This window comes from Scophthalmus maximus, chromosome 18 (genome assembly GCF_022379125.1).
Source record: "Scophthalmus maximus strain ysfricsl-2021 chromosome 18, ASM2237912v1, whole genome shotgun sequence".
Lineage (NCBI taxonomy): Eukaryota > Metazoa > Chordata > Actinopteri > Pleuronectiformes > Scophthalmidae > Scophthalmus > Scophthalmus maximus.
The window spans coordinates 11,241,331-11,264,969 of NC_061532.1; the positions used below are offsets into that span (position 1 = coordinate 11,241,331).

At 45.5% G+C, this 23,639-nt stretch overlaps 1 protein-coding gene across 2 annotated transcripts; it reads right to left on the reverse strand.

Moving 5' to 3' along the window:
• Positions 1-227: 227 nt before the first annotated feature.
• On the reverse strand, positions 228-23,333 carry ppp1r13bb (protein phosphatase 1, regulatory subunit 13Bb). Of its 2 annotated transcripts, none has more exons than XM_035617619.2 (18): positions 22,969-23,333; positions 22,529-22,684; positions 16,246-16,393; positions 15,144-15,263; positions 14,190-14,260; positions 10,111-10,212; positions 8,621-8,795; positions 7,884-8,083; positions 7,641-7,781; positions 7,227-7,419; positions 4,076-4,209; positions 3,460-3,913; positions 2,560-3,347; positions 2,325-2,462; positions 2,105-2,238; positions 1,855-2,021; positions 1,545-1,744; positions 228-1,221 (listed from the first exon to the last, which is right to left on the reverse strand). In XM_035617619.2, exons 2-18 carry the CDS (start codon positions 22,535-22,537, stop codon positions 1,180-1,182), a joined length of 3,216 nt encoding a protein of 1,071 aa, XP_035473512.1. In that variant the 5' UTR covers positions 22,538-22,684; positions 22,969-23,333; the 3' UTR covers positions 228-1,179. The 2 variants fall into 2 exon arrangements, with proteins under 2 accessions (XP_035473512.1, XP_035473511.1); XM_035617618.2 differs by having other exon boundaries at positions 7,617-7,781.
• Between the last annotated feature and the right edge of the window lie 306 nt (positions 23,334-23,639).

Here is a 23,639-nt window from a genome sequence, read left to right on the forward strand (position 1 = left end):
ATCGGTATCAAACTTGATCTGACAAATTATTTCCCCAAATAATAACAATCCCTGAAATACCCAAAGTTAAGAGATATGTTCGATTTTGTATCATTTTCACAGACATGTTCACAATGTATTTAAACTGCAGCATGTGACCTGCTTATTTCAAGGATAATCTGATTAACGATATATAATAATTCAAACAGTTTGAAATATGTTACAGGAAAAAAACAAAACAACGGAAGCCTCATTTAAAATTTATTCATGCCATTTGCCAAAGTATGTTGAGCTGAACAGAAGACATGGAGGAAACAAACAAACAAGTCTTGTTGTGAAATTGGTGAAATGCGATGAATGACAGTTTGTGGGCCATAAATCGATGTCCGTCTTCCCTTCAACGTGCTGGATTTGTTTTGGTCATTGCAGTTAACACTGACGATTTACTATGTTTTCCAACAACAAAATCATTTTTTCTACTCCGTGAGTAACTCAACAGTAACTTCAAATCAGCTCCAGGGATCCGAGAATCGTCGGTTGATTATCTCACACCGCAGCAATTCCGTACAATCTTAGAAGGAAGGAATTGAAATAAAATATTTAAATCTATATATTTATCTTTGGTTGTTAGACGACAGTAAAATCAATGTCAGTGTTTGTCTTCGCGCAGGGGGATCAAATCGTTGTCAATGTCTGATAACTCAAATTACATTTCACTGATGACAAAATCAACAATTTCTCCTTCACCAGTAAAAGATGATTAAAGATGATTTTTCCATCTATCGTCACACAGAACGGTGCCACCACAGACGTCATGGAGGGTGATGAAGATTTCTGAACATGTGTGAATACTGTAAGAAATACTGAGATGAGGGTTTGTGTTTTATTCTTCAAGTTGATGTCTGATACAGAGCCGACACTGAATCAGGGGTCAAGTCAAGGTTGGGATGATGACAGACAGGATGAGAAGGTGTGTGTGTGTGGAGTGCTTGTGTGTGCAGATGGAAATGTGTGTGCGTCAAGAGTTCAGTACCCTGCCGCTTCGGAGAAAAGGATTTGTTAAGAAGCACAAGGCTGAGGGGTGGAGGGGGGTGAGGTTATGGCCATGGGGGGAGAAGGCGGCGCGCCGCGCTCCTTTTGTTCTCTGCTCTTAGTTTGTCGCTGGTCCGGCTGTTCGCCACAGGTCAGCTGGGTGAGACGCTATGCCAGGGAGCGCTGCCGAGGCTTGATCCTGGGATAGAGCTGCAGAGGAGACGGACAGAAGGAGGAGGAAGGTTTGACTGAAGGACTCATTTGACTTGTTCGTGTAACAACAGAAATCTGTGATTTACTTCTGGTTTTGCATAAGTGCACCGATGTATTGTTCTTTTTTTATATCTTATTTTGGTAACAAGTAAATCAGGCTACAGGAGTTTTTATGTCATCATGATCGATTCATTCACAGAGTGATTATTTAAAAGCTGGTACGAGTAAATACTTGGGACTCAAATAATTAATCAATAAATAAAAAGCAGTTGGCGATTAAGTTTTGGACTGATGTGACAAATAGTGTAGTTTCTCGTTACCCCCAGCAGGTTGCGGGGCACGTAGCCCTCGCTGTCTTCGAGTCGTGCCCACCACCACTCCGTCTCAATGTCGTCCTGCCGTCGCAGGATGGTGATGGCGTCCCCCTCGCCGAATGACAGCTCGTCCTGGTTCTGAGCTTCGTGGTCCCACAGGGCGTAAACCGTCCCCTTGTTCATCACACCCAACTTCTCCTGAACACCTGCGCCACAGAGAGGCCAAAACAGAATTATGATTATTACGACAAATCTTGGACAGAGTCATCTCAAGACTGTTGGAAGAGGAACCCTGGACTAATTGTTTTTTTCTCACCATATAGAAACTGGGAGCACTGGATGAAGCCCTCTTCCATTTCCTCGCACTTATCCGCGGCGGTCTCCACATCACTGATGGTGCTGGCGAAGATGGCGGCACCCGACTCCACCAACAACTTGCAGAGATGAACGCTGTTACAGGAGGCGGCGCAGTGCAGCGGAGTCCTGCTCAGGCAAAACACAAACACGTAAAAAAGTCAATACAACATTTTCATCCAGGTCTCCCGTGTCTGCCGCCTCGCACTCACCATCCGTCGCTGTCCGCGGCGTTGACATTCACGCCAAAGTCCAGCAGGAACTTGACGATGTGGTGATGTCCGGCGCACACCGAGTTGTGCAGCGGTGTGATGCCCTCGTCGTTGGGAGTGCTTGGATTCTCCACCTGGAAAATATCAAAGACGCGGAGCGTTTATATCCTACGTGCACGTACATTTACGTATATGTAACATGACGGGTCGCGGGACGAACCTCGTAGATGATTCTCTGGACGAGGTCAAACTCTCCCTCCAGGGAGGCATCCAGCAGGAGGGCGAGAGGGTTGAACTTCACTCTGAAGCCGTGACCTGTGCGCTCCGAGTTTGGCTTCTTCAGGTTTGTGCGTTTCTCCTGTGACGACGACCAGAGAGAACACGAGTTACAACTATATTTCTTAAAAAATGTACGTGTTGAATACGGTAACTCAGCAAGTCGGTCTGTCGTTCACCAGGGGCTGTGAGACCGCCGTGCCGCTCTCCTCCGGCGTGGTGACCTCCGGCACGGGGCTGGGCAGCGACGCCTCAGAGGTTCCCACGTTGTTGTTGTTGTCGTCGTCTTCGGGTCCCTCTGCCTCTTCGGGATCGTCCAGCTCTTCCAGTGGCGAAGGCAGTGGCTCGTTGTCGTTGGCGTCAGTCGATGGAGGTGCGGCCTCAGAGCCCAGCTCCTCTGCCCCCGGCGGCGGCAGTAGCGGCATCCCAGAGGGGAGGTTGCCATTGTCTGTATCGGCCACAGAGTCACCTCCCGGATATCCGGGGGGATTGGCTGGCTGATAGAAAGGCGTTCCGTTGCCTGCGCCGTTGCCTCCCCCTGATCCGCCGACTCCGTTCCCCTCAATGCCTCCCGCAAGAGTGTTGAACCTCTGGTAGAGCAGCTTCTGGATGTTGGGCCCGCTGGGGCCCTCGGGCTCCGTGATGGAGCTGCGCTTCTTGAGGGGCCTCGGAGCGTTCGCCAGCTTTTTGCGGAGCACCTCGAGGTCGGCGTCACTTTGGTAGCGCAGCGGAGAGTGTACCATGGGCGTCAGCTTCGTGGGGCTGAGCGGCCGTGGGATGTTCTCCACGCTTGGAGGAGGCGCCGAGGGCTCCAGGTGCGGGAAGCCGTCGTGATCATCGATCTCTCCGTCCAGAGCATCGTCGCCAACCAGCGGGCCATGGAGCAACGGAAAGGCCCCTCCTGCCTGGACAAAAGGCAGGGGCGAGGGGGGCATCGAGCTGGAGGAGAGAACGGGCTTCCCGTATACTGGAGACAAGGAGAGGGTGGAAATTAGCCAAATCATTATTCTTATTACGAATACATCTATCACTGATAAGCATTGCCCACTGTATTGAAAGATCCCCTCCTCCGGTCTTACCTGCTTTGAGAGCAGGCTTGAGGGGCTGGCTCTTTGGCGCTGCCTGCTGGAGGTACATGTGGTAGATGGAGCTGGAGTGCATGGTGGGAGGACCTTTACGGGGCGACTGAGGCCGCGAGCCTCTGTCCGGGATGAAGGGGCGCACTGCCACGGCTGGCGGCGGATCGAGCCGCTCGCTCAGCCCGGGGGGGAAGAGCGGCACGTTGGGCTGTAAGGTGGGGCTTGGTGGCACCGAGATACGCTGCTGGATCTGTTGGGAGGACGAGCCTGTGGAGGGCGGCGTGCGGGGCCAAGCGGGAGCCGGCGGGTTTGGGAGCGGGCGAAGAGGAGGTGGCGCGTCCCGGCGGCGCTCCAGGGAGCTGGCTGAGGTCGCGGAGATGTGGTGGGAGCCGTAGGGAGGTGGCTGTGGCTTGGGTATGGCAGGGGAAGAGACGGCCATTTTGGATTCTAGCACCTGTGAAGAGGCGTGAAACCACACAAACATCACCACCACCTAAAATTAAATTACTGACAGAGACACAAGACCTCAATCTAGAATTCATATTCTGAAAGCACCTATAGACACAGAAGAGGATGAACATCCTTACTTTCTTTATTAAAATGAAAGACGACCAACCTTTTCTCCACTTGGAGTGACGGGGGAACCTGAGGGGGGGCTTTTTCCCTGGGTGTCACTCCCCGAGTCCCTTCTCTCAGGAGGCTTCAGAGTTGAGTTTGTCTTGCCAACAGTCGACCAACCAGTATCGTTCGCTAAGGCACAAACAGGACATAGTGAATGTGATGCAAAGAGAGAAAATAAGAACATTTCCAGTGACTGAGGGGGGATGTGAGAAGCATGAGTCTCTTTTAAAACTCAGAGCATGACCACCAGAACTAGGTTGCAATGGGTTTTTCTTCTCAGTTTTGGAAAAGTGTCTAAACACAGAACCATTTGGACCTAGTTTTGGTATTAAATGGAGGGTTCAGGATTTTGAGAAGCCGATCCTATTAACCAGACACTATTGAGAGACATTGAAACCTAATAATGAGAAGAATCAAACCACTTCTGTAAAAATCACAAATTCCCGCAAAAAAGCTTTACTACTTTACACAAATTCTCCTGCCATAGTCACGTGATGTTTTTCTGGGAAATGGCTTCACGTAACATTTACTTAAAACATATATTCCTTTCGCAATTTTCGGTCAGTTACTGGTCTTACATACTCTGTTTAAGGTCCACGGTGCCAGGCACATCACAACCTTTCTTTATTTCTTGTATGAGGGATTTGCAAGTTGACCTTTCTATCTTCTTAAAGCAGAAACCTATGAAGAACACTGCCGACTAGAGGTCTCGAGAGGGGCTGTCGATCAATAGGACAAAATCCTGAGCCTTCACTTCACAGCAGTGATGATGATGATGATTGAGTCTGCATTAGTATTTAACTACCATGACATGCACATACAGTGTGGTAGTTTTATTCAGTCACATTAGGTAACTAGATTGATGGATGCAGAGTAAGCCACTAATGTCAGTACTGCTCATCTTAAACTGTTAACTGAAATGAATCTGCAAGATTAAAAAAAAGAATAGACAGCAAGGACAGGTCGGAAGGAAGCAGATAGAAAAGGAAACACAATGAAAAACAGCAAAGGGTTTGGTGCAATTTGGACAGTTGTTTTTTGTGGTGGTCAATTCGTAAGACCCAGAAACCTGAGCCATAAACAGCTTTTTAGACTCCCAATATTTAATTTGTGTGCAGTTAGTCTGCATTAGTTTGGTTAATGCGAAAACTTTTTTCCCTTTAAAACATCTTCACAGATTATTAAGAGCGACATCTGACATCCAATGACACTTTAACATGCACAAGTTCAAATTCCTTGTGCATGGAAAGTGTTGACTAAAAATGAATGCTTCTCACAGCTCAGTTGTTGTGAGAATGTGGCATGAAGGTTAGACAGGCTGGGAATTTCATGACACTAGAACAAAGCCCAGATATTCAGGACTGATTTGCATGTGTGAACTTATTGAGGCACTCAAGTCATTGAACCTCATCTCTGAAGAGTACATACACACACACACACACACACACACACACACACACACACACACACACACACACACACACACACACACACACACACACACACACACACACACACACACACACACACACACACACACACACACACACACACACACACACACACACACACACACACACACACACACACACACACAGGATCAGCAGTGCTTTCGTCTGTGACACTAAACGTACGAGGCCTGATGTCAACTACGATTAAGAGTGTTAAACATCTGCAGATGGAAGCAAAGTGTTTCTAGGCGGCACCTCGCTACTCTGACATCATTGGACGATCCACAGAGGAAAAACATTTTTTTCCAGATCTACAGGCTCAATGCTGCACAGGCAGAGGAGCGTACAGATGCCAAACGTGGATGTTTTCATCAGTCAGTAGCTGTGTCCCGGTTCAGGGGGCCGATGAAGACGACCCGCCTCCGTCGGCTATTTGATGTCACTAGCTTGTTCCACACTTTTTCGCTGTCACCTAGCAACAGAGCTGTAGTTACCCATGGTAAGAGAAGGTTCGTCACCGTCGCGCAATGAGTCCTGGGATAGTTGTGGCCAGGAAGGAACCAGGTGCTGGATCTTTCGTTGATCGAGAATGTAAGAACGCATTTGACGGACACAGCCAAATCGCGCTGCTGTGACGCAATTGGTCTTCAAATGTAGCATCCGCAGGAGACAGCCTCTGACTTGGGACACAGCTAGTGATTGTTAAGTAGGCAAAGATGCCCATCTCCCCCACCGCTGAGCATCTGAGTTTCAATTTGTCTGGTGGAGAAACGACTGGTTTTGTGGAATATGAAAACTGATACCGAAGGTCATTAATTGATAGAAAAGAAAAATAGTCTTTATTCTCTCAGCCAATTAAAGAAACAAGCTGTTAGTTTATCTTTAAATAAACGTCAAACGAGTGACTATGACAAGATGTGGTTGTAATACGGGCTAAAAGCTCAGCTGCATGCTGAGGATCCTGTTACAATCGAGAGAGAAGGTTCAGAGAGTGCCGTCGCTCTGCTCAAGTGGCTCAGTGCACTCACAGGACGTGCCGTCTGAGCCAGTGGAGGCTCCCGGGCCCGGGTGTGATTCTGGAAGGGACGGGGTAACCGGGTCCACAACGATGTCTAAATCAGACACCTTCCAGGGGCTGGGGGGCTTTCGCACACCGTCTGCCCCGGGAAGAGTTGTGCCCCCACAACCCCAAAACCCCCGCACCCACAGCAAAACAGAGACGTCACAAAGAACGTGGACAGCGCAGACACATGAGAGGAGGACAGAGAGGGGGAGGGAGTCACGGTTTACACAACACAGGAAGAGAGTGAGGTTAGACAGGGAGGAAAAAGAAATCACAGAAATCAAGTCCAGGCGGAGAATTCACTGAGAAGTCAGGTGGGAAGGCAACGGATAACAGCTGGGGCCCGCGAGGGAATTTCAGTCACAAGGTGTTCATGCAAGATGTGTTAAATGAGTAGTGGTGTAAGACGTCTTCAGTACGTCTAGGACTGCATGTATCAAAGCTACTAGCAGCTCTCTCCTCATGTGCCGTTTCCTACTTTAACTTTATGTTCCTGCTTTCTTAATTAGGAAAACAGACAATAAATGTTTAATTAAACATATCCTAAAGACAGTGTATCACCTGGAATCCTCCTACAGCGTTTCAGGAAATAAATATACAATGCAAAAATAAGATTATGGGACTACACCAACCTGACTTGGTTCGGCCGTGGTTGGCTTGATTATTGACACCCAGGGTCTGAGGCTTTAGTGGGTCTGGGGGCATGGTGTAGCCTCCGTCCTGTCGGCCCGGTACAGGGACTTGGATGTACGGCCCAACAGCAGCCACGCGACCCAGAGTCCCAGGAGCCGGCTGGGGAGAAGGAGGCCCGTTGGCTCTGTTCAGCTGAAAGAGGAGGGAGTCAGAAGAGTTTCAAACGACAGAAGGGTTGAAAAAGACAAAACTTTCATCCACCAAGACATGGAGAGCCAGAAGCATTTCTCAGGTCTGAAGTGAGTTGTTAAGGAGAAGGGGACTTTAGTCAGAAGCATTTCAACCAAAACAATCTGAGGAGGAGATGTGTTAAGCGCTCCTAGTCTTACAGGGAGGTTCTCTTTTTGACGTGCCTCAGCTTTTTTCTTGTAGAGGCGTTCCCGCAGCTCGCTTATGCGCTTGTCCATGAGCGTCACTTCCATGTTGCGTTTGTTCAGAAGATCCTTCTGCTGCTGCAGCTTGCTGTTTTGCTCCTGGTTCAACTTGTTCCGAATCTGAGGTTGCAAACACGTGAATAGATTAAACACAAGAATAGATAGTTGAAGATACAAAAGCATTCACTTATAGACGCTGCTCTTTTTTCGACTCAACGGTACCTGGAGCTCTTGGTAGAGTTTACGAAGCTCCAGAGCTGCAGTGCCGGTCACTTGGCCACCCAGGGCGGTGTGAATGCCGTTGAGCTTCCCTCTCCGCAGGTCCTCTAGCTGCAGGCTGAGCTGCTCCACCCTCAGCACGGCCGACTGCAACTCTGCCTGCTTCTCTTGGAACAGGCTGCTCACTTGCTCAATCTCTACAGCTGCATTGGAGGAACAATAAATTCACATCGGGTCATGAATAATCTCACATTAGAGTAAATGCTTTACATAATCAGGTTAGCTGGGTGTCATTTATTAGAAATACACAACGTTGATAATGACTGTATCATGCTGATGTGGTGCAATTAATCCAAACAGTTTTTTACCTCTATTTTAAGTATAATTCATAAAAAGTAAAAACACTATTCCTTCATGAAAATCTTTTTGCATAAAAGTTCAATTTGAATTTCAAATAAAGCAGCATTTTCTAGATATGTGAATATAAATATAAAGTTTGAGATGTTAGACATTATCTCTGTGAAAACATGTAGATCCTTATCTTCAAGTGAGCTCAAACTTTTTTACTCTGTATACTGATATGAATTTATATATTAAAATTCGAGCTACAACATAAATAACATGAACTCATACCTACTGTACAGTTTTAATCACGGTGTCACTCTCGTCATGAATACGAGGATATCTGTGTTTGTGATGTGATCTAGTTATGTACACACGCTACAAGGAAGTATACATACACAAGTTGCCATTGATGACCTTGCTGTAGTCCACCTGGCCTCTCATTGCCCGGATCTTCTTGAGCTTTGCCTCCTGACTCTCTACGCGTTCTTTTAGCCTCTGCAGCTTCTCGCCCTCTGAGACGGTTTGCTGCTGACGCCGCTCCTGCTGCTTCAGGTAACGCAAGCGTTGCTCCTTCAGAGAACGAAAAAGAGAGATTTCATGGGATAAAAAAAGAGGTAAACACAAGGTGCAAAATTACGTCAAACTGCAATGTGAGTGTAAATACTACCTGCTTTTGTGAGATTGGACAGAAATACCAAGGACAAAAGCTTTTAAATATTTCCTCTGTTAATGTCACATGTTGTTATACGTTTGCTTGAGTATCAAAACAGAATGGCACCACCCCAAAGCTTACAATCTTAGACATATCTCACGATATCAGACATGTCCTAAAACTAGGCTAAATCCTTCAGCTGTATGCACTAAGTGAAATTCTGTGCTGTGTCAAGACTGTCTGAGGGCTGCAGACGGGGTCAGATGACTTCATTTCTCTACCCAACTGAGAATTGCTCCAGTTAAGGTCCCGAAATAGGAGATGACAGGCCCAGGTTTCCAAATGTCTGCGGGGCTTTCAAGTGGGCCTACTTTTCAGACGCCACAACAAAAGGCAATAAATACTCTTTCAATCGCCGGGTCGACAGTGGGCTTTCGTCTTGCATGACCGACCGGATAACCACAAGCACAGCGGTCAGACTGTGTTAGAGTCCTGGAGGGCCACAGAGACTGACGGGGTGGACCGACTGTACTTAACAGAAATCTTCTTTCTGTTAAGTGCTGCAGCAGTCTCATTACTCAGAGAAAGACGGTGTCCTTATTGTTTGATATTGCTGAGTAATTGCTGTGCTTCTTGTCAACACTGTGCACGTTAGGCTGAAGGATGAATTCTGACAGAGAGGACAATCCCAGCTCCGTGACTCATATGGCGTCCCCGTCTCATTTGTTACGTAACAGTTTGCCCAGCGGTTCAGGTCATGACTATTTTGTTGAAGAGGAGTGTGGCTGTAGCCAAGTCTTTTCTGTGTCCTGAACTTAACGGGCCTAGTGAGGCCTTGAATCAATAACATTGTGTGTCATTCAACACGTGAAAAGGCTATGATATGCTGGGCTTAAACATATAATCTGCCATGTCTCTCATCCATGTAACTGTAAAAATATTTGACTATGGGTTGCGTCATCTGATCTAATACTTCTCTGTAATAATGAGATCAATTCAGTAGTTAACATATTCAGTGGTAATGAGTCATAAGCTGCTTTCAGACATGCACTGAAGCATTTTCCTGAACTTTATCCGGAGAGGCCGTCGGTGAGAACACAATTGTTGCCCCAGACATTTTCTGGAACTTGACCGGCAAATTCCAGAAAATGTACAGACCAAATGTTCTGAACATTTTGTGGAGTTTATGTCTGAAAACAGCGTGAGACAAAACAACAATAGACGGGATGTTACCTTTGCGACGAGCATCTGTTGCTGAGCCTCGATCTGCTGCTGCTGCCGTGTGGCCATCTCCTGCAGCTCTGACAGCGTGAGCTCAACACGCTGATTCCCCACCTACACACGCACACGCACACGCACACGCACACGCACACGCACACGCACACGCACACGCACACGCACGCGCACGCACACGCACACGCACACGCACACGCACACGCACACGGACACACACACACACACACACACACACACAGGTCAAGCCATGTCAAGGAATTAAAATCTTTAAAATCTGAGTACTGACTGATCTGACTGATGCAGACTGAGGCGGGTGATAAATGAGGATTTTAAAAAAAACCCATCTCCAGCAGTGATGTTGTGCTCGTTGTTGGTGCTGGGTCGTTCATTCTTTTAAACACTGTTAAAGCTTTTAGATTCATGAGGACAAACACACACAAACATTCTGTGCAATCAGCCCAAAGGTCGAGGCATCTTCTCAATATTTAAAGTAATTTCCTTAAGCACCAGAGCATGATCTTCACCACCATTATCAAAACCAGAGAAATACATCAGGCATAAAACGTTACATAAGCTCAAAAGAAACAAGTTATGCTAAAAGCCATCTGGAGAAATGATTCTGATTTCAGAAGCCAGAGGGTCAAACCGTGGGAGAGACAACAGCAGTGAGATTCAGACTTTTCTTCCTCCACAACAAGGCTCCAAATATCATTATGATGAGACATTAACTGAGATGAGAGTCAACGCTCTGGGCGAGATGTGTCGTTCTGTGTTTGTGCACATGGCTGAGGCATCACATCACTACTGCGTGGCTACGGATCCTGTCAACATTAGAACAAAATGTCTTTGTTGTATTATCACTGAAATATTCATCATGTGTTGTTTAGCTCACAGAATAAATGAAGAATATATGGCAATCACATTCAATACTGTTTTTACCCTCAAATTATCATCCAACACGCCTCTGAATTTTCCTAAATGCTGGTTTTCAGTCAAAACACCGGCAGACAACTCTACAATAAAAATGCACTGAGTGAGCAGTGAAGACAGTCGTCCAAACTACAAGCTATACTGAAATGTTTAAGCACTCCTCGACATTTGCCTTAATGAAATGTGTAAATCCTTAATGGAGGAGAGAGGAAATGATGCAGCAAATGTCATTGTAGTTTGAATACAGCATTTTTTTTCTAACGTGAAGAGAGCAAAAAAACATGACACGCAAAAAGGCAAAACATATTTCATGCCCTGCTCTTACCAGATTAAAAGAGGCAGACATTTCTGTGACTCATCTTGTCTGAATAAAACATGCTTCTTTTTAGGATAAATTTGCCTTTCTCTTCCCAGGTTCCCTATTCTTTACGTGAGGCAACAATGGGGAACATCTCATCTCTCAGGACACGTAGCTCCGCAGTGTTTCCCTACCTTGAATGTATGACGGCATTTAGATCATTTGGATATAAGAATGTCTGGGGTGACTCAACCCACAAGATGGAGAGAGAGCGAGGGAGGCCACTGGCGCGTGACAAGTGACAAATTCACCCGAGGGAGAAACAGATAGACATGCATTGAGACAGTGATGAAGAGGGAGATGAAATAACACCCAACTGAGAGAGAGAGAGAGAGAGAGAGAGAGAGAGAGAGAGAGAGAGAGAGAGAGGCTGCCTTCAAAATGGAGCTGTGTTTACTGTTTTCATGAGGAGTCAATATGAAACACACTGATTGATTGACTAATTGAATGGAAAGTTGCAATTTCTTTATAATATGACTCAGGAAAATGTTTTATATTCCCGACAGTCTCATCTTTTCTCCTCGTCCTTAATCCTTGGCATTTCCTGCATTAAGTGTCATGCCTGCTAGCTTACATTGTTAGCCTCTGAGGCTTCATGACAACAACAGTAACACTAACGCACTCATGTGTTCTCACTTGTTAAGCACTTGAACGCCTGGTTATAACCAGGTACTCTGAATAAAACATGGTTCTTTACTGGAATTTTGGAAATGTTATGTCTAAAAATGGTAATATTATTAAAATGTTCATCATTACATTTCTGAATTAAAAGTTATTTGTGACTATGCACACCATTAATGATGGATTAATCTAGTCTCAGGTAGTAAACTCAATATCTTTTGGAGTCCCAGTCATTAGTTTCATTATTTACCCCTGTGCTTTTCCTACTTTGACACGTCAAAATGTCCCTCTGTGAAAAATGCCCAGTGGTTGGATGTCGTCTTGATGGTTTAGGGTAAATTTGCAATGCTTCGACGCCATCTTTTATTAGAGGGGAAATTAGCTTTGTTTGACCAAGAGTACCAAAAACAGTAAATCAACAATCATATATGACAAAGACACGCAGCAAATCCTCACATTTGAGAAGCTAAACCAGAGAATGTTTGGTATTCTGTCTTGAAAACAACACCTAATCAAAATAGATTTATTTTTTGATTGATTGACTAATCATTTCAGCTCTTGGCAAGTGAAACGAGATGTTTCATTTGTACAGCCAATAAGCTGTCATCATCAATTATAGAAGCTTAAATTGTGATATTTAATTTATTTTAAGGATCATTGAAAATGCATGCGATCATTGTTGTGTTCCCTTGAGGCACCACTGCTTTTTACAAGGCAGCGTCGCTCTCAGAGGATGATCTGCTCTGCTTGGTGGAGAGAAAGCCTCTGGGGTTTGGGCAGCAGCCCGTGGAAAAGCCAAAGCAATGATCCTCTTAGGACCCGTTACATCATCCAGCAGGCCGACTGATATAATCCTCTAAATCAGATATTAGGAAGAAACTTGCACACAAATGAGCCTCGGCACTTGGGAGGTTAAGAGGCAGTGGTCATGCCGTTTTCGTTTTCCTATTCAAGTGATGATGGGAAAGTAGATGTCTTCTCATGTCATGACATTGTGCAGGTTGAATTGGTTAGCAGCATGATATTGGCAAAGAGAATTTGTCTCAGAGAGTGGTTCAATACATCATGTTTTGATCCATGAAAATATATATTCGAGTACCTCAACACAAACAATGAACGGCTTCTAGTTGCTTTTGTGCTACGCTCCTATGATACTTTATTTCAAAAACAAACACCACAACCCACACTGTGCTGGATTCTACCCTCCACCCTTGAGGTGGAATTAGTTACGATTCCTTGGCCGCAACACTTTGCTATTGTGAAATCTGGGACAGATGGTTGGCGAGAGAAAGGGTGCCGCGCCAGAGGCTGCTCTTATCAGACGAATCCACATCTCTTAGCACAAACGTCCTAAAGCTAGAGATGAACATGCACAGCGAAGTGTGCGCCTGAAAGGGAACCACAGACAAGAGCCTGGAAATGGAACAGTCTCTGCTAACACCAGGGACTGTGAGGTTACCGTCAACCACAGAGATCAAATGAGAATCATTATGTGTCCGCAGACTGCGATCACAGCAGCCACGATAAGCTGCATTTGGACAAAGAGTACCTTGAGATTTTAGTCACTTTTTTCAAGAAACTAAAAAGGCACCTGCAGACCGTTTTTCCTACATTTACACCACAGTCTAAAAGACAAGATCGGTAAGTTAACCTGCTGATGTATGAACAAACGAAGGTTGCAACGCGGTGTTTCATTCCAGTCCACCAGGCGGCGGTAATGCAAACGACTTTACAACAATGATGCTGAAATTTCAGTGTTTACCACAGAATTCATTCCACACCCAAAATGCTAGACTTAGAGTAAGTATTTTACAAACTATTGCAGAGATTGATTGGGTGAATTAAAAACACTGGAGTACTCAACCAACCAAACATCTTCATTACTGCAAGCCCCACCCCAAAAGTTCCTATACTTTCGTCAAGTACTACTCCGCAAGCAGGGCCTTTTTTGGGCGTAACAGAGTTCCTGCAAAAGTTCCCAGTTCCTGGATAAAGTTCAGGGGGTCGAAACGTTTTTCTTTTGGCTAATGACATTTTGTGTTGCAAACTTATATAACTTTCATTATAACCTTAACCTATCAATGAAAAGAGAGGAGTCAAATTACAGTAAGTTAGAGCAAGTAGATTTCTATTTTAAAATCCTTTAGATAAAGCTATTGAGTCTCACCCCGTTCTCATTGTGCTTCTCTCCGGTGGTTCCACTTCTGCGACTTGTCTGATCCTGAGACTGCTGACTCCCTGCAAAAGACACGAGTCCACATCACAAACAGTGGCAGGGCAGAGACACACAAGTGCGCACGGACGAGTGTGCACACACAAGTGCAGATTCAGAGGCAACGACCGCTGTCAGGAATAGTTTGAAAATTCCCTGACATGATTGCACATGACAGATGGATTTAAGAACTGGGACGAGCACTGCTGACTGAAGCCACCTTACTCAAACTCGATGGAAAGATGAGGTTAAATTATTTAACACGTCCCAGGAAAAGATAGAAAAATGGCCACTTCTGCTATAATTCTCCCCCCAAAAATACAGTATATCTCTGTGGTACCTTTGCTGCATAAATGTGCTTTCTCAGTCAAGCTCTTAGTTTATAACATGAATTATATCAGGATCACAGTGTTTCTCTGCCACCAGATAATTTTGTGTGTAATACTTATATACATCTACAAAAACTGACTTTTATTAAATGCAAAGAAAAAATTGTCTCTGATCTTGTGTAGAGATGGTTTCGGGGAATGATTTTAAGACTGGGTGCATTTTACACCTGACTTTTTATGTGGCTACACTCAATCCAAACACTTATACAAAAGATGTGTTAATGCGGTGTGTGTGTGTGTGAGTGTAGGATTTATTCCTTTGACATGCCCAATCAAGCATCAAATACACTTTCATCCCAGAAAGCCTTTTAAACTCTTAATACAAAGGGATACCACATAAAAACTTGGTTTTATGTATCTGTTCTGTTACAACTTAGTTCAAAGAAGAAAAATAACTCCACCACACATGGTTTGATTTCAGACGAGAGACACCGGGGTGAGAAATAGAAACATAGATTGACAACCCTTGACTCCACCCTCCACGACACAGCTGGCAGAGAGACGTCCAGTCAGTACCCACCTTGATCGCTGCTCTCGGTCGGGGAATCTTCGTGCCGGAGGAAGAACTTGACCTCTTGTTTCCGAGGCCCCCATTTCTGCAAATGTTCGTACATCATGTGTTCGAAGGGGATCGCGCGCTCTGCGAAGAACAGACGTTTAGGGAAAGGGGGAAGAGCCCTGATTAATTAGACCCATTTGCCGGCAAGTCAAATGGACACTGTGAGTGGGTTGTCTATGTAACAGATACAGTATCGAATTTGAGTTTGTGAGTTGAATACAGCTTAACAAAGTCTCTCGGCAGGCCCATGCAGACACAGCAGCATGGGAGCAAAGGATAAAAAGAAGTTTTGTTGGCATTTCAAGTGGACAGCGCGCTGTGGGCACAGAGAGGCTGAGAGACAAAGAGATGGGGACAAAGGCAGAGATGTTTTTCGGGGCCGACAGCTGCATTGTCAGACACCAGCCGAACGCGGTTGCGTAACAGGGGTTAATAAAGCTCTTGGCTGGGACGTTGTTTTTGACGGAGGAGTGGCCGCCTCAGCAGAAAACGCTGATAACGCCGGGCTTGTCAGCGCGGGGATGGCGACGGGACCAAATCGTTTGGGCCGAGTGGAAGCTGTTGTGACAGTGCTGTGTAGACTGCACAAGCACGTTGCCCTTTTCTGACCCGTTAATTTGTACCTTAAGTGATTAACTCCAGCTGAATAACAGCTGACTAGAATGGGAAAATCTATTTTAGTTAATACACGCCTTTCTTCTCTTGGGGGTGTGAAACTTTTGCCTTATTTTCTGTGATTTTCCTCCACTTAGGTAATCATGCATGGCCCTGTTCGGCTCAATAGAGCTGCTTGTTTTCACATTTATGAGGAACGCTACAGGCTACTGTTTCGTGAAATTAAATTCTTGTGCATGTAAGTGAAGTGTCAAGCCCAGTGATAATGGAGTTCCAGATTTACTTCACCTTCACGCATTACTTGTGACACCCTCTATTCTTTCTCTTGGCATGGCACAGCGCTGAACACTGCCTCCCACATGAAAAGACGCCTCCGCTGTTCTGACCCTTCTTAGTAATTTTTGTTTTGCACTTAACAACAAGCAGCAAAGCTTCATCCGGTTCTTACCGTTGCCTCTCCAGACCTCAGCCAGGTGGCAGCCACTCTCGCCAGGCTCTTTGCAGAACTCAACAACATCGCGGCAGGTCGTCTCAGGGGTGATGGGTACCTCGGTCACGGCCTGCTCCTCGTCGCTGAGGTACACCGTCAATATCATCTGAAAGAGGGATAAAGAGATGATGTAAGATAATATGTGGAACACACAAAAAAATGCTTAAGCCATTCTGCCATTGTACAAAGCCCACAACGCTGACATGCTACATTTTGCCGTCCACCAGCCTCGTCTGTTAATTTGAGCTGCTGGTGGACTCGTGCCTGTGCCTGCCACATTTCTGCTCATTATAGGCCTGCCTGTGTTGAACATACACAGTGATACATTGCAATGCAAGCCCTCACATGCTTCTGTCTGCACTCGCATTCACAGTAAAAGCAAAGCCCACCTTTCTCAGTTCTCAAAAAACAACCTTCAAGACCTGTTGGCTATGTGGAAATGAGTCAAGATCAATTTTAAACTGACAAATGCCTTCAAATGCTTGTAGCTAAAAGCCGGGAGCTAGTATATATGGAGGATATGATGAGGACCTGAGTTAGGCAGATTTCGGCAAGAGATTCCCAGAGAATCGGAGGAGAAATCTGGTCGGTATCGATGGTCGGCCCAGATAATCTGGTAAAGTAAAGGGGTTTACAGAGCCATGCTTAAACCCCCCGACCTGCTCGCAGAATCAATAACGATCAAACCTGTTTAGGATTTGAAATAATATCCTGTAGTGTGTGATGTGCCACCATTTTCAAATCTTGTAGTGGATGTATGTTTGAGATAAGAGAGAAGAATATCTGCGAAGACTCTCCTTCTAGTGCGTGACGCAATGCAATTACAAAATGGGTCAGGATTCTTAAACTCCTGTAGTCTGAGCCCGGCTTAAAGTGAACTTCATCCAACACAGAGCATCTTAAAATCTAGTTGTATACAGTTGAAGGTCTGGACACTTCAAGTGTTACGTTTTACATGCTGCAGCTCCCAGACTGTACAACACCACCAGTTCAAACAACATGAGCCAACTAGAAGCGTGACCAGGAATTGTGGCTGCAAATTTTATATGACCTTTGGACTAGTCCATTTGAGATGTCAATTAATCAATCAGCCGACTGACAGAAAATCAACAAACAGACAAAAATATCTATATATCATTTGATTAATTTTAGAATCTTTTTTATATACCAATATTGGGTAAAAAAAAGAATTAATACTTTATTTAACACTGCAATTCATCATCGCACTGCCACAATTTTGTTTGACAGTTTGTCCCTGGGTAAAAAACACTTTGGTTAAATAAAGCAAACATACAGGACAAAAGGAGCAGTTAATAATTTAGACAAGTAGAGTTAAACTTTGACTAAATCATGACACAAAGCGCTGCGGGAGGTGGAGGTGTGCCCTTCCTGTTTCATGTGACAGGCTCACTACGACATGGTGTCACTACACAACAGCACTAGAGAGCAGAGAACCAAAATGGAAAATCAAAAAAACAAAGCCAATAGTTATGGTGGGATGTTCAAAATGAAGTAAAAACGCGAGTTGTGTTTCAAAAGACAGAGTTTATTATGGCCTCTGTGCAAGTTAAACGTGAGTTGATCCATGAGTCGGTAAACAGAAGAAACAGTCAGGGTGATCTGGGTTCTCCATAGATCAGTGTCTTGTTTTTAATCTGCTCAGCTTTTCACATTTTGTGTGAATGGTTGAACTAGTTGAACCTGCCGTAACAGGGAGGACTTTGAGCCAAAACAAGTAACTGACACTAAAATTAACGATTACTCAAACTGACAAAACCCTAAAATGTCAAACCAAATCATTTGAAAATTGCAACAAAGAAGAAATATCAGCAAAAGGGCAAAAATCCAATTACTGACATAAAGGGTGTTTGTCGAACGGCTCGCAGTTTTTCAGGGCTTGTTCACTTTTGAGGGACAAAATGATTCTGTCATATTAAATTACAAAAATTAAAAAAAGGAAAAGGTATAACCTGCCTTATTTTACAGACAGAAGGCACTTCCATACAAAGCAGTGAAATGCCAGTGAACTGTTCATGTGACCTCGGGGTGCATCTGCAGTTCTATAATATTTATCAGCGTACACCACTGTCATAAATAACCTATCTTTAGTCACCTATGGATTATGACTTCTGGACACATGGAGTGAGTCATCCTTTGTAATGACGCAGCTGTGTGCCATTTAATTACATTTTCTGCAGCAGCAGCATAACTGCAACAATTATGATCATTTGTGCGACTTCCACTCAGCTGATTTTGAACCTAACGGCTCATATTTTGTCCGATTCCCAAACTGACAGTGATGACATGGTGCTGGAGTCCAGGCGGAGCTGTGGATTTCCTTCACAAATCCAACAGACATTCATCCATACCCTTACCATCCATGAGCTAATGTTACTTCTGTCAATGTCCAGATAGACTGTTTTTGGGATCTGATCTACAGGAGCATTCATAGCAAAAATACTGGATACTAGTTATGTCCATATTTTACAGAAAACTACTTTGCTAATCCCCAAGGGATATCGGAGAGCTCACAGCTGCATAATAAGAAACAACATTTCCCAATGAGGCAAGCAACATCAGTTTAAACACTAAGATAAGACTGATGCCCTTTTATGAATTTGTTCCGATGGAACTTACATGAAATTTATGTAGAGACATATTGTGTTTTCTCACTTAGATTTATAGTTTACAGTTGTGCTCAGTGTACAATACAATATAAATTGAAAATGTAACAATATTCAATTTCATTCCTGCAAACTACAACAGTCTAATTTACTTATTGTCCTATCCATCAGCACAAACCTTCAACCAATCAGGCACAATGAGGTGCACATTTGTGCCAAATTGAAAAGCGTCACAGAAGAGACGTACAGAATCAATTATGCCTCCACATCAACAGAAAATACCAAATCCTGTACTGTACAGATTTCTGAATTCAGAGAGTGACAGAGCAGAGAAAGAAAAAGGAAGAAACTCCAGCGGTCCAGCTCACTGACCACTGGAGAAATACGAACCGCCCTCACTAAGTTGCGTCTGCCCATGCTCCTGGCTCTCTTGACCGCCCTTCGTTTCCTCCGGATCTCCTTCTTGGGCGGCCGGTGGTGCTCCTTTGCCCAAATGGGGTTCTCCTTGGAGAGGCTGACAAGGCCACGCAACACGAGAGTCACAAACCTCTTCATCATCGCACTGCCACGTTTGCAGGCATGAGACTTAACAGTTATGGCATCACGGGCAGACCTCTGAAGCCGACAGCGGCGTGAGCATTAGAAAAGTGCTGCAGAGGGGACTTGGGAGGGGGGGGGGGGGGTCGAAAAACCACTTTCTGTCTGTGAAATTCAGGGAGGGAGGGAGAAAGAGAGAGGGAGTCACAGGGTAGTAAGTGTGGGAGGAGGGGGTGGGCACAAGCAAGTCCATCTATTGGAGAAGTGTCCCTGGGTTGTGCCAGTGGCTGCAACACAAGACGACTAGTCTAGAGTAGTTTGAGCACAACTGTGACTGGCAGGCAGGTCAGGCCTCCATCATGTTGATCCAAGAAAAAGATAATCTGTCCACTGTATGTTCGCTGAACACGATTAGAAACAGACTCTCTCTCTCTCTCTCTTTTGCCTGATGCGTAACGCTACAGTGGGCATCCTCTGGTAGGTAGGGGCATTTATCATTTAACTTGCGAGAGGGACAGCCATGCTTGACCGGCCTGATTTCTAGCAGGATGATTCAAACATTTAATTTCCTCTCACCGGCCCTGTCAATCATTTAGTCACAAAAAAGGACTGGCGCGATGAAGACAGATCTAATGGAGTGTGTGTTTCCCGGGAGCAATTTTTCTCAAATGCCACAGACTGAACACAAAAAGGATAAAAAAAAAATGGAAGTCCTAAACTTATCTGCTCATTTTCTGACAAAAAAGGGAAAATGTGTGGAGCAACAAGGTAAACCATCACAAGCAGAATTAGCCTTCGCTTCAATCATCTGTCCAGACGTGAGCACCCTCAAATGACTTAATCACAGAAAATGTCCCCGGACATGAGCAGGTTGCCTTTGATATCCCCGACTGAGGGAAAGTGCCGCGTAATCTGGACAGTTCATGCAGCCATAATGTGCCAAACAAACACTGCCCATCTGGCTAAAAATGGCACTGAACCATATTGAGGAGAGATGAGGTCATGACGTGACAAACGGTGGCGAAACAAACTGTACCCTCCAACCCAGCCAGGCTTTCTGAAAGCTCCTGAGTTAGGAGCGCTGCCGTTTTTATTGTACAAGCTTAAAAAGAGCAACAGATGAAATAAAATATATTATTCTTTTAACTGAGCACAAGACGACATTTCAAAACGCGTCAGGACAAGAAATTTGAGGCACTTGACTAGACTAATTCAGGCTACTTCTAAAAAGAGGTTATATGCTTTGATTTCTATTTATAATTCCCATTTTTCTTTGGAAAAGTTGTCTCTCCTCTCTTGAAAAGAATAAGACAAAACAAACTCATTTGGACCGGGCGATGGGAAAAGTATCAGGTCCTACGACATTAAATAAGATGTTAAAAAAAAGCATGTGCCATTTTGATTGAAAGCTGACTAATGCACATTAGAGGACGGCCTTAAGAAAGTCTAGTTAATAATGGAGACTTATTTTACGAATTTAAAAAAGGAGATCTAGGAGAGTTGTTAAATAAATCAATAACTGAGTCTTTCCATCTGTTCACAGTGACATTGGGGGAAAGACTTAAAAGTGACAGTCACATCCTTTACATTCATGACATTTCACTTTTTTTTAATAACGAGTGTGTTAAGATATTGCTGTGGCAGCTTGGCCGATGCCGTTTTTAAAAAACCAAGGTGACAATGAGATACAATGTTTACTTTTGCTGTAAGTCACGCTCTGCCCAGCTCCACCGTGTGAGATTAATGCCACTTGACAATCTACTCAGCTCAGAAGTTCCCCTTAACAACAGAGCATTAGTCGACGCAGCCACACAGACCCAGATCTGCCAGGGTCTCATTGGCTGCCGGAGTCACGCGAGAGTCGAGCGCGGGGCTGGAACACTCTCTGCCCGACTGGCTCTTTGACTCTGATAGCCTGTCGGTGCCACAGGGTACAAACGTACACACTGGCTACGATCGCACACTCAATCCTGTGAACTCGATGGCAGCGGCTAATATTGAGTACTAGTCTGAACTCCTGCGAACTTGTGCTTGTGAATCAATTCACTGTGATACTGTATTTTCAACACAACTGGCCCGGAGACCGAGTCCCCTCCATTTATGACAGCACCTGACTGAACCTACTGTAAACGTATACTGCTTTTTTATTTTTAATATTCACGTTTACTCCTTCCTGAAGGCCGACGAGGCTGCAGTCACTTTTCCCACAGTGTATCGCTGCACTCTCAGCACTAAACATAACAAAAGAGGTCGCAACAACGCGCTGCTCCAATAGAGTTGCCATTCAGGTGTTCTTTTCTTTGCAACACGGTGTGTCTTGGAACAATGACACCAGGCAAAACAACAGAGTGGAAATAGTTTTTGATTGTACCCACTGCCTTAAACATTGTAATTACAAAGAGAGCAGAAGAAGGTATGAGGGTAACCTGCACCGTTTTGATATACAATATGGTTCTACCTGTTCTTTTATGGCATATTTGCTGGCATGTTCAATTTGTGAAGAAAAACGCATCGTGTGCCTCGTGGCAAAAGCATATAGATGTCAGACAGATCGCATTCCCTGTTCGTCAACTTGTGGCAAGTACCGTTTGGCGTTCCCTCCCCACGCTTGTGTCCCAGTCACTGTCACCGTCCACATGAGAAACATAAGCCCCGCAGCGATGGACTCATGTCACAGAGACACACGAAGTCGCAGTCGACACAAAGTTGAGCTTTTCGGGATCTGATCTCAGTTTCACAGTAGATTAGCGAAGCGGCAAATGGACAGTTAATCTTGGCTTGTGTGGTGGACTGTCCCGTAACAAACCAACTTCCCCCCCCTCTGTTCGTGTACACCTGGTTCTTTTAGTCTGTTGGTTGTTGAAGAGGCCACATGGCCATCACAAGTGAATGGAGAATAACAAGCGATCACATGCTGCTCCTGTGGAGAGACACCTCGCACACACAGGCTCGCCTGTGCACACAAAAGTGAGGCGGTCCAGTCAAACAGCTGCGAAGCAGGTATTGATCTTCACGGGAGAAACGATCGTCAGTTATTTATTTTCTGCGAGGAGAGGAGCCGGGGCTGTGTGTGCACTCACCGGCATCATATTGGCAGCTCTGGCGGGGTCAAATCTGAGATCATCGGCGAGTTGGTTGGTTGTGATCAGCCACTTCTCTTCGAGTCGACGGAGACCCTCCTCGCTACTTGTGGGTTCTGGTTACACCAGTGACAACCGACTGGGCCTCGGTCCTCTCTGTGAACCAAACAGTGGAATTATACACTGGACACGTTAGATGCGGACAGGTCAGAATAACACCTGATGTCAACAGCCTCCTCTGAAAAAAAAAACCATCCATCCATTTAAATGGCCCAGGCGTGGCTCAGTGCAGCTGCTGCTACAAACAAGCCGACGGTTAGCCACCAGCCGCTGTTAGCCCGCACAGCGACACACGAGCAGGGTTTCTTTTTCTTTTTCTTTTTTAAAACGACGTGCAACACTCTGTTGTTACTAAGTAACGACGCGCTAATTAAACTCACCAATGTCAGAGACGAGTCATTGTTCCGGCGAGTAAAATCCACGTTACGGTTGAGGCGCACGGAGCCAGCCGGGGGCCAGCTGTCAGCCAGCCAGCTAGCTAGCGTTATCTCCAGAGCGTTAGCCGCGTTAGCTGCTCTCGGAGGCGGCCGAAGGACGGGCTCTGTCCTCTCTCTCCGCTCTCCGTGGCTCCTGTCGCCGCCGCCGGCCGCACATCGGCGCCAGCTGTCGACGGCGCGTGTTTTTAGGCGAGCGAAAACGAGAACATGTCCAACCCCGGGTCGTTGTTAGTGTCGCGGGCGCAGCGAGAGTCGCCGCGAGCAGCTAGCGATGGAATTACAAATCGCTGGGATCCAGTTGTTGACGGAGGGGCGGGGCGGGGAGGGGGAAGGGGGCGGGGCCACACCGCGGCGGCGACAAGTGTGGGACGCGTCGATATAGCGCGTCACGTGAAGCGCCGCTGTGATCTCAGCTTTCTCTCCAACACCGGAACCTCGATCCAGTCCACGACGGGAGATGATTTAGATTCAAAATCATCCAGCAAAAAACACTGCTTATTGTTTGTAGCGACAACTCGCGGCGTTTCAAATCAGATAGACGTAGCCGACGCGTTGGCGGCGAAAACTGGATCCATTATCGGACACCTGAAGTAGCCCAGTGTAGGCCTACGTCA

Bases quoted from the DNA above. Each gene is read 5' to 3' on its own strand.
- ppp1r13bb (XM_035617618.2), bottom strand. The intron at 7,420-7,616 runs GTAAGACTAGGA...CTCCTCTTTCAG, and splicing joins GTCAAAAAGAGAACCTCCCT to CTGAACAGAGCCAACGGGCC. The intron at 2,022-2,104 runs GTGAGTGCGAGG...TTGCCTGAGCAG, and splicing joins GCCGCGGACAGCGACGGATG to GACTCCGCTGCACTGCGCCG.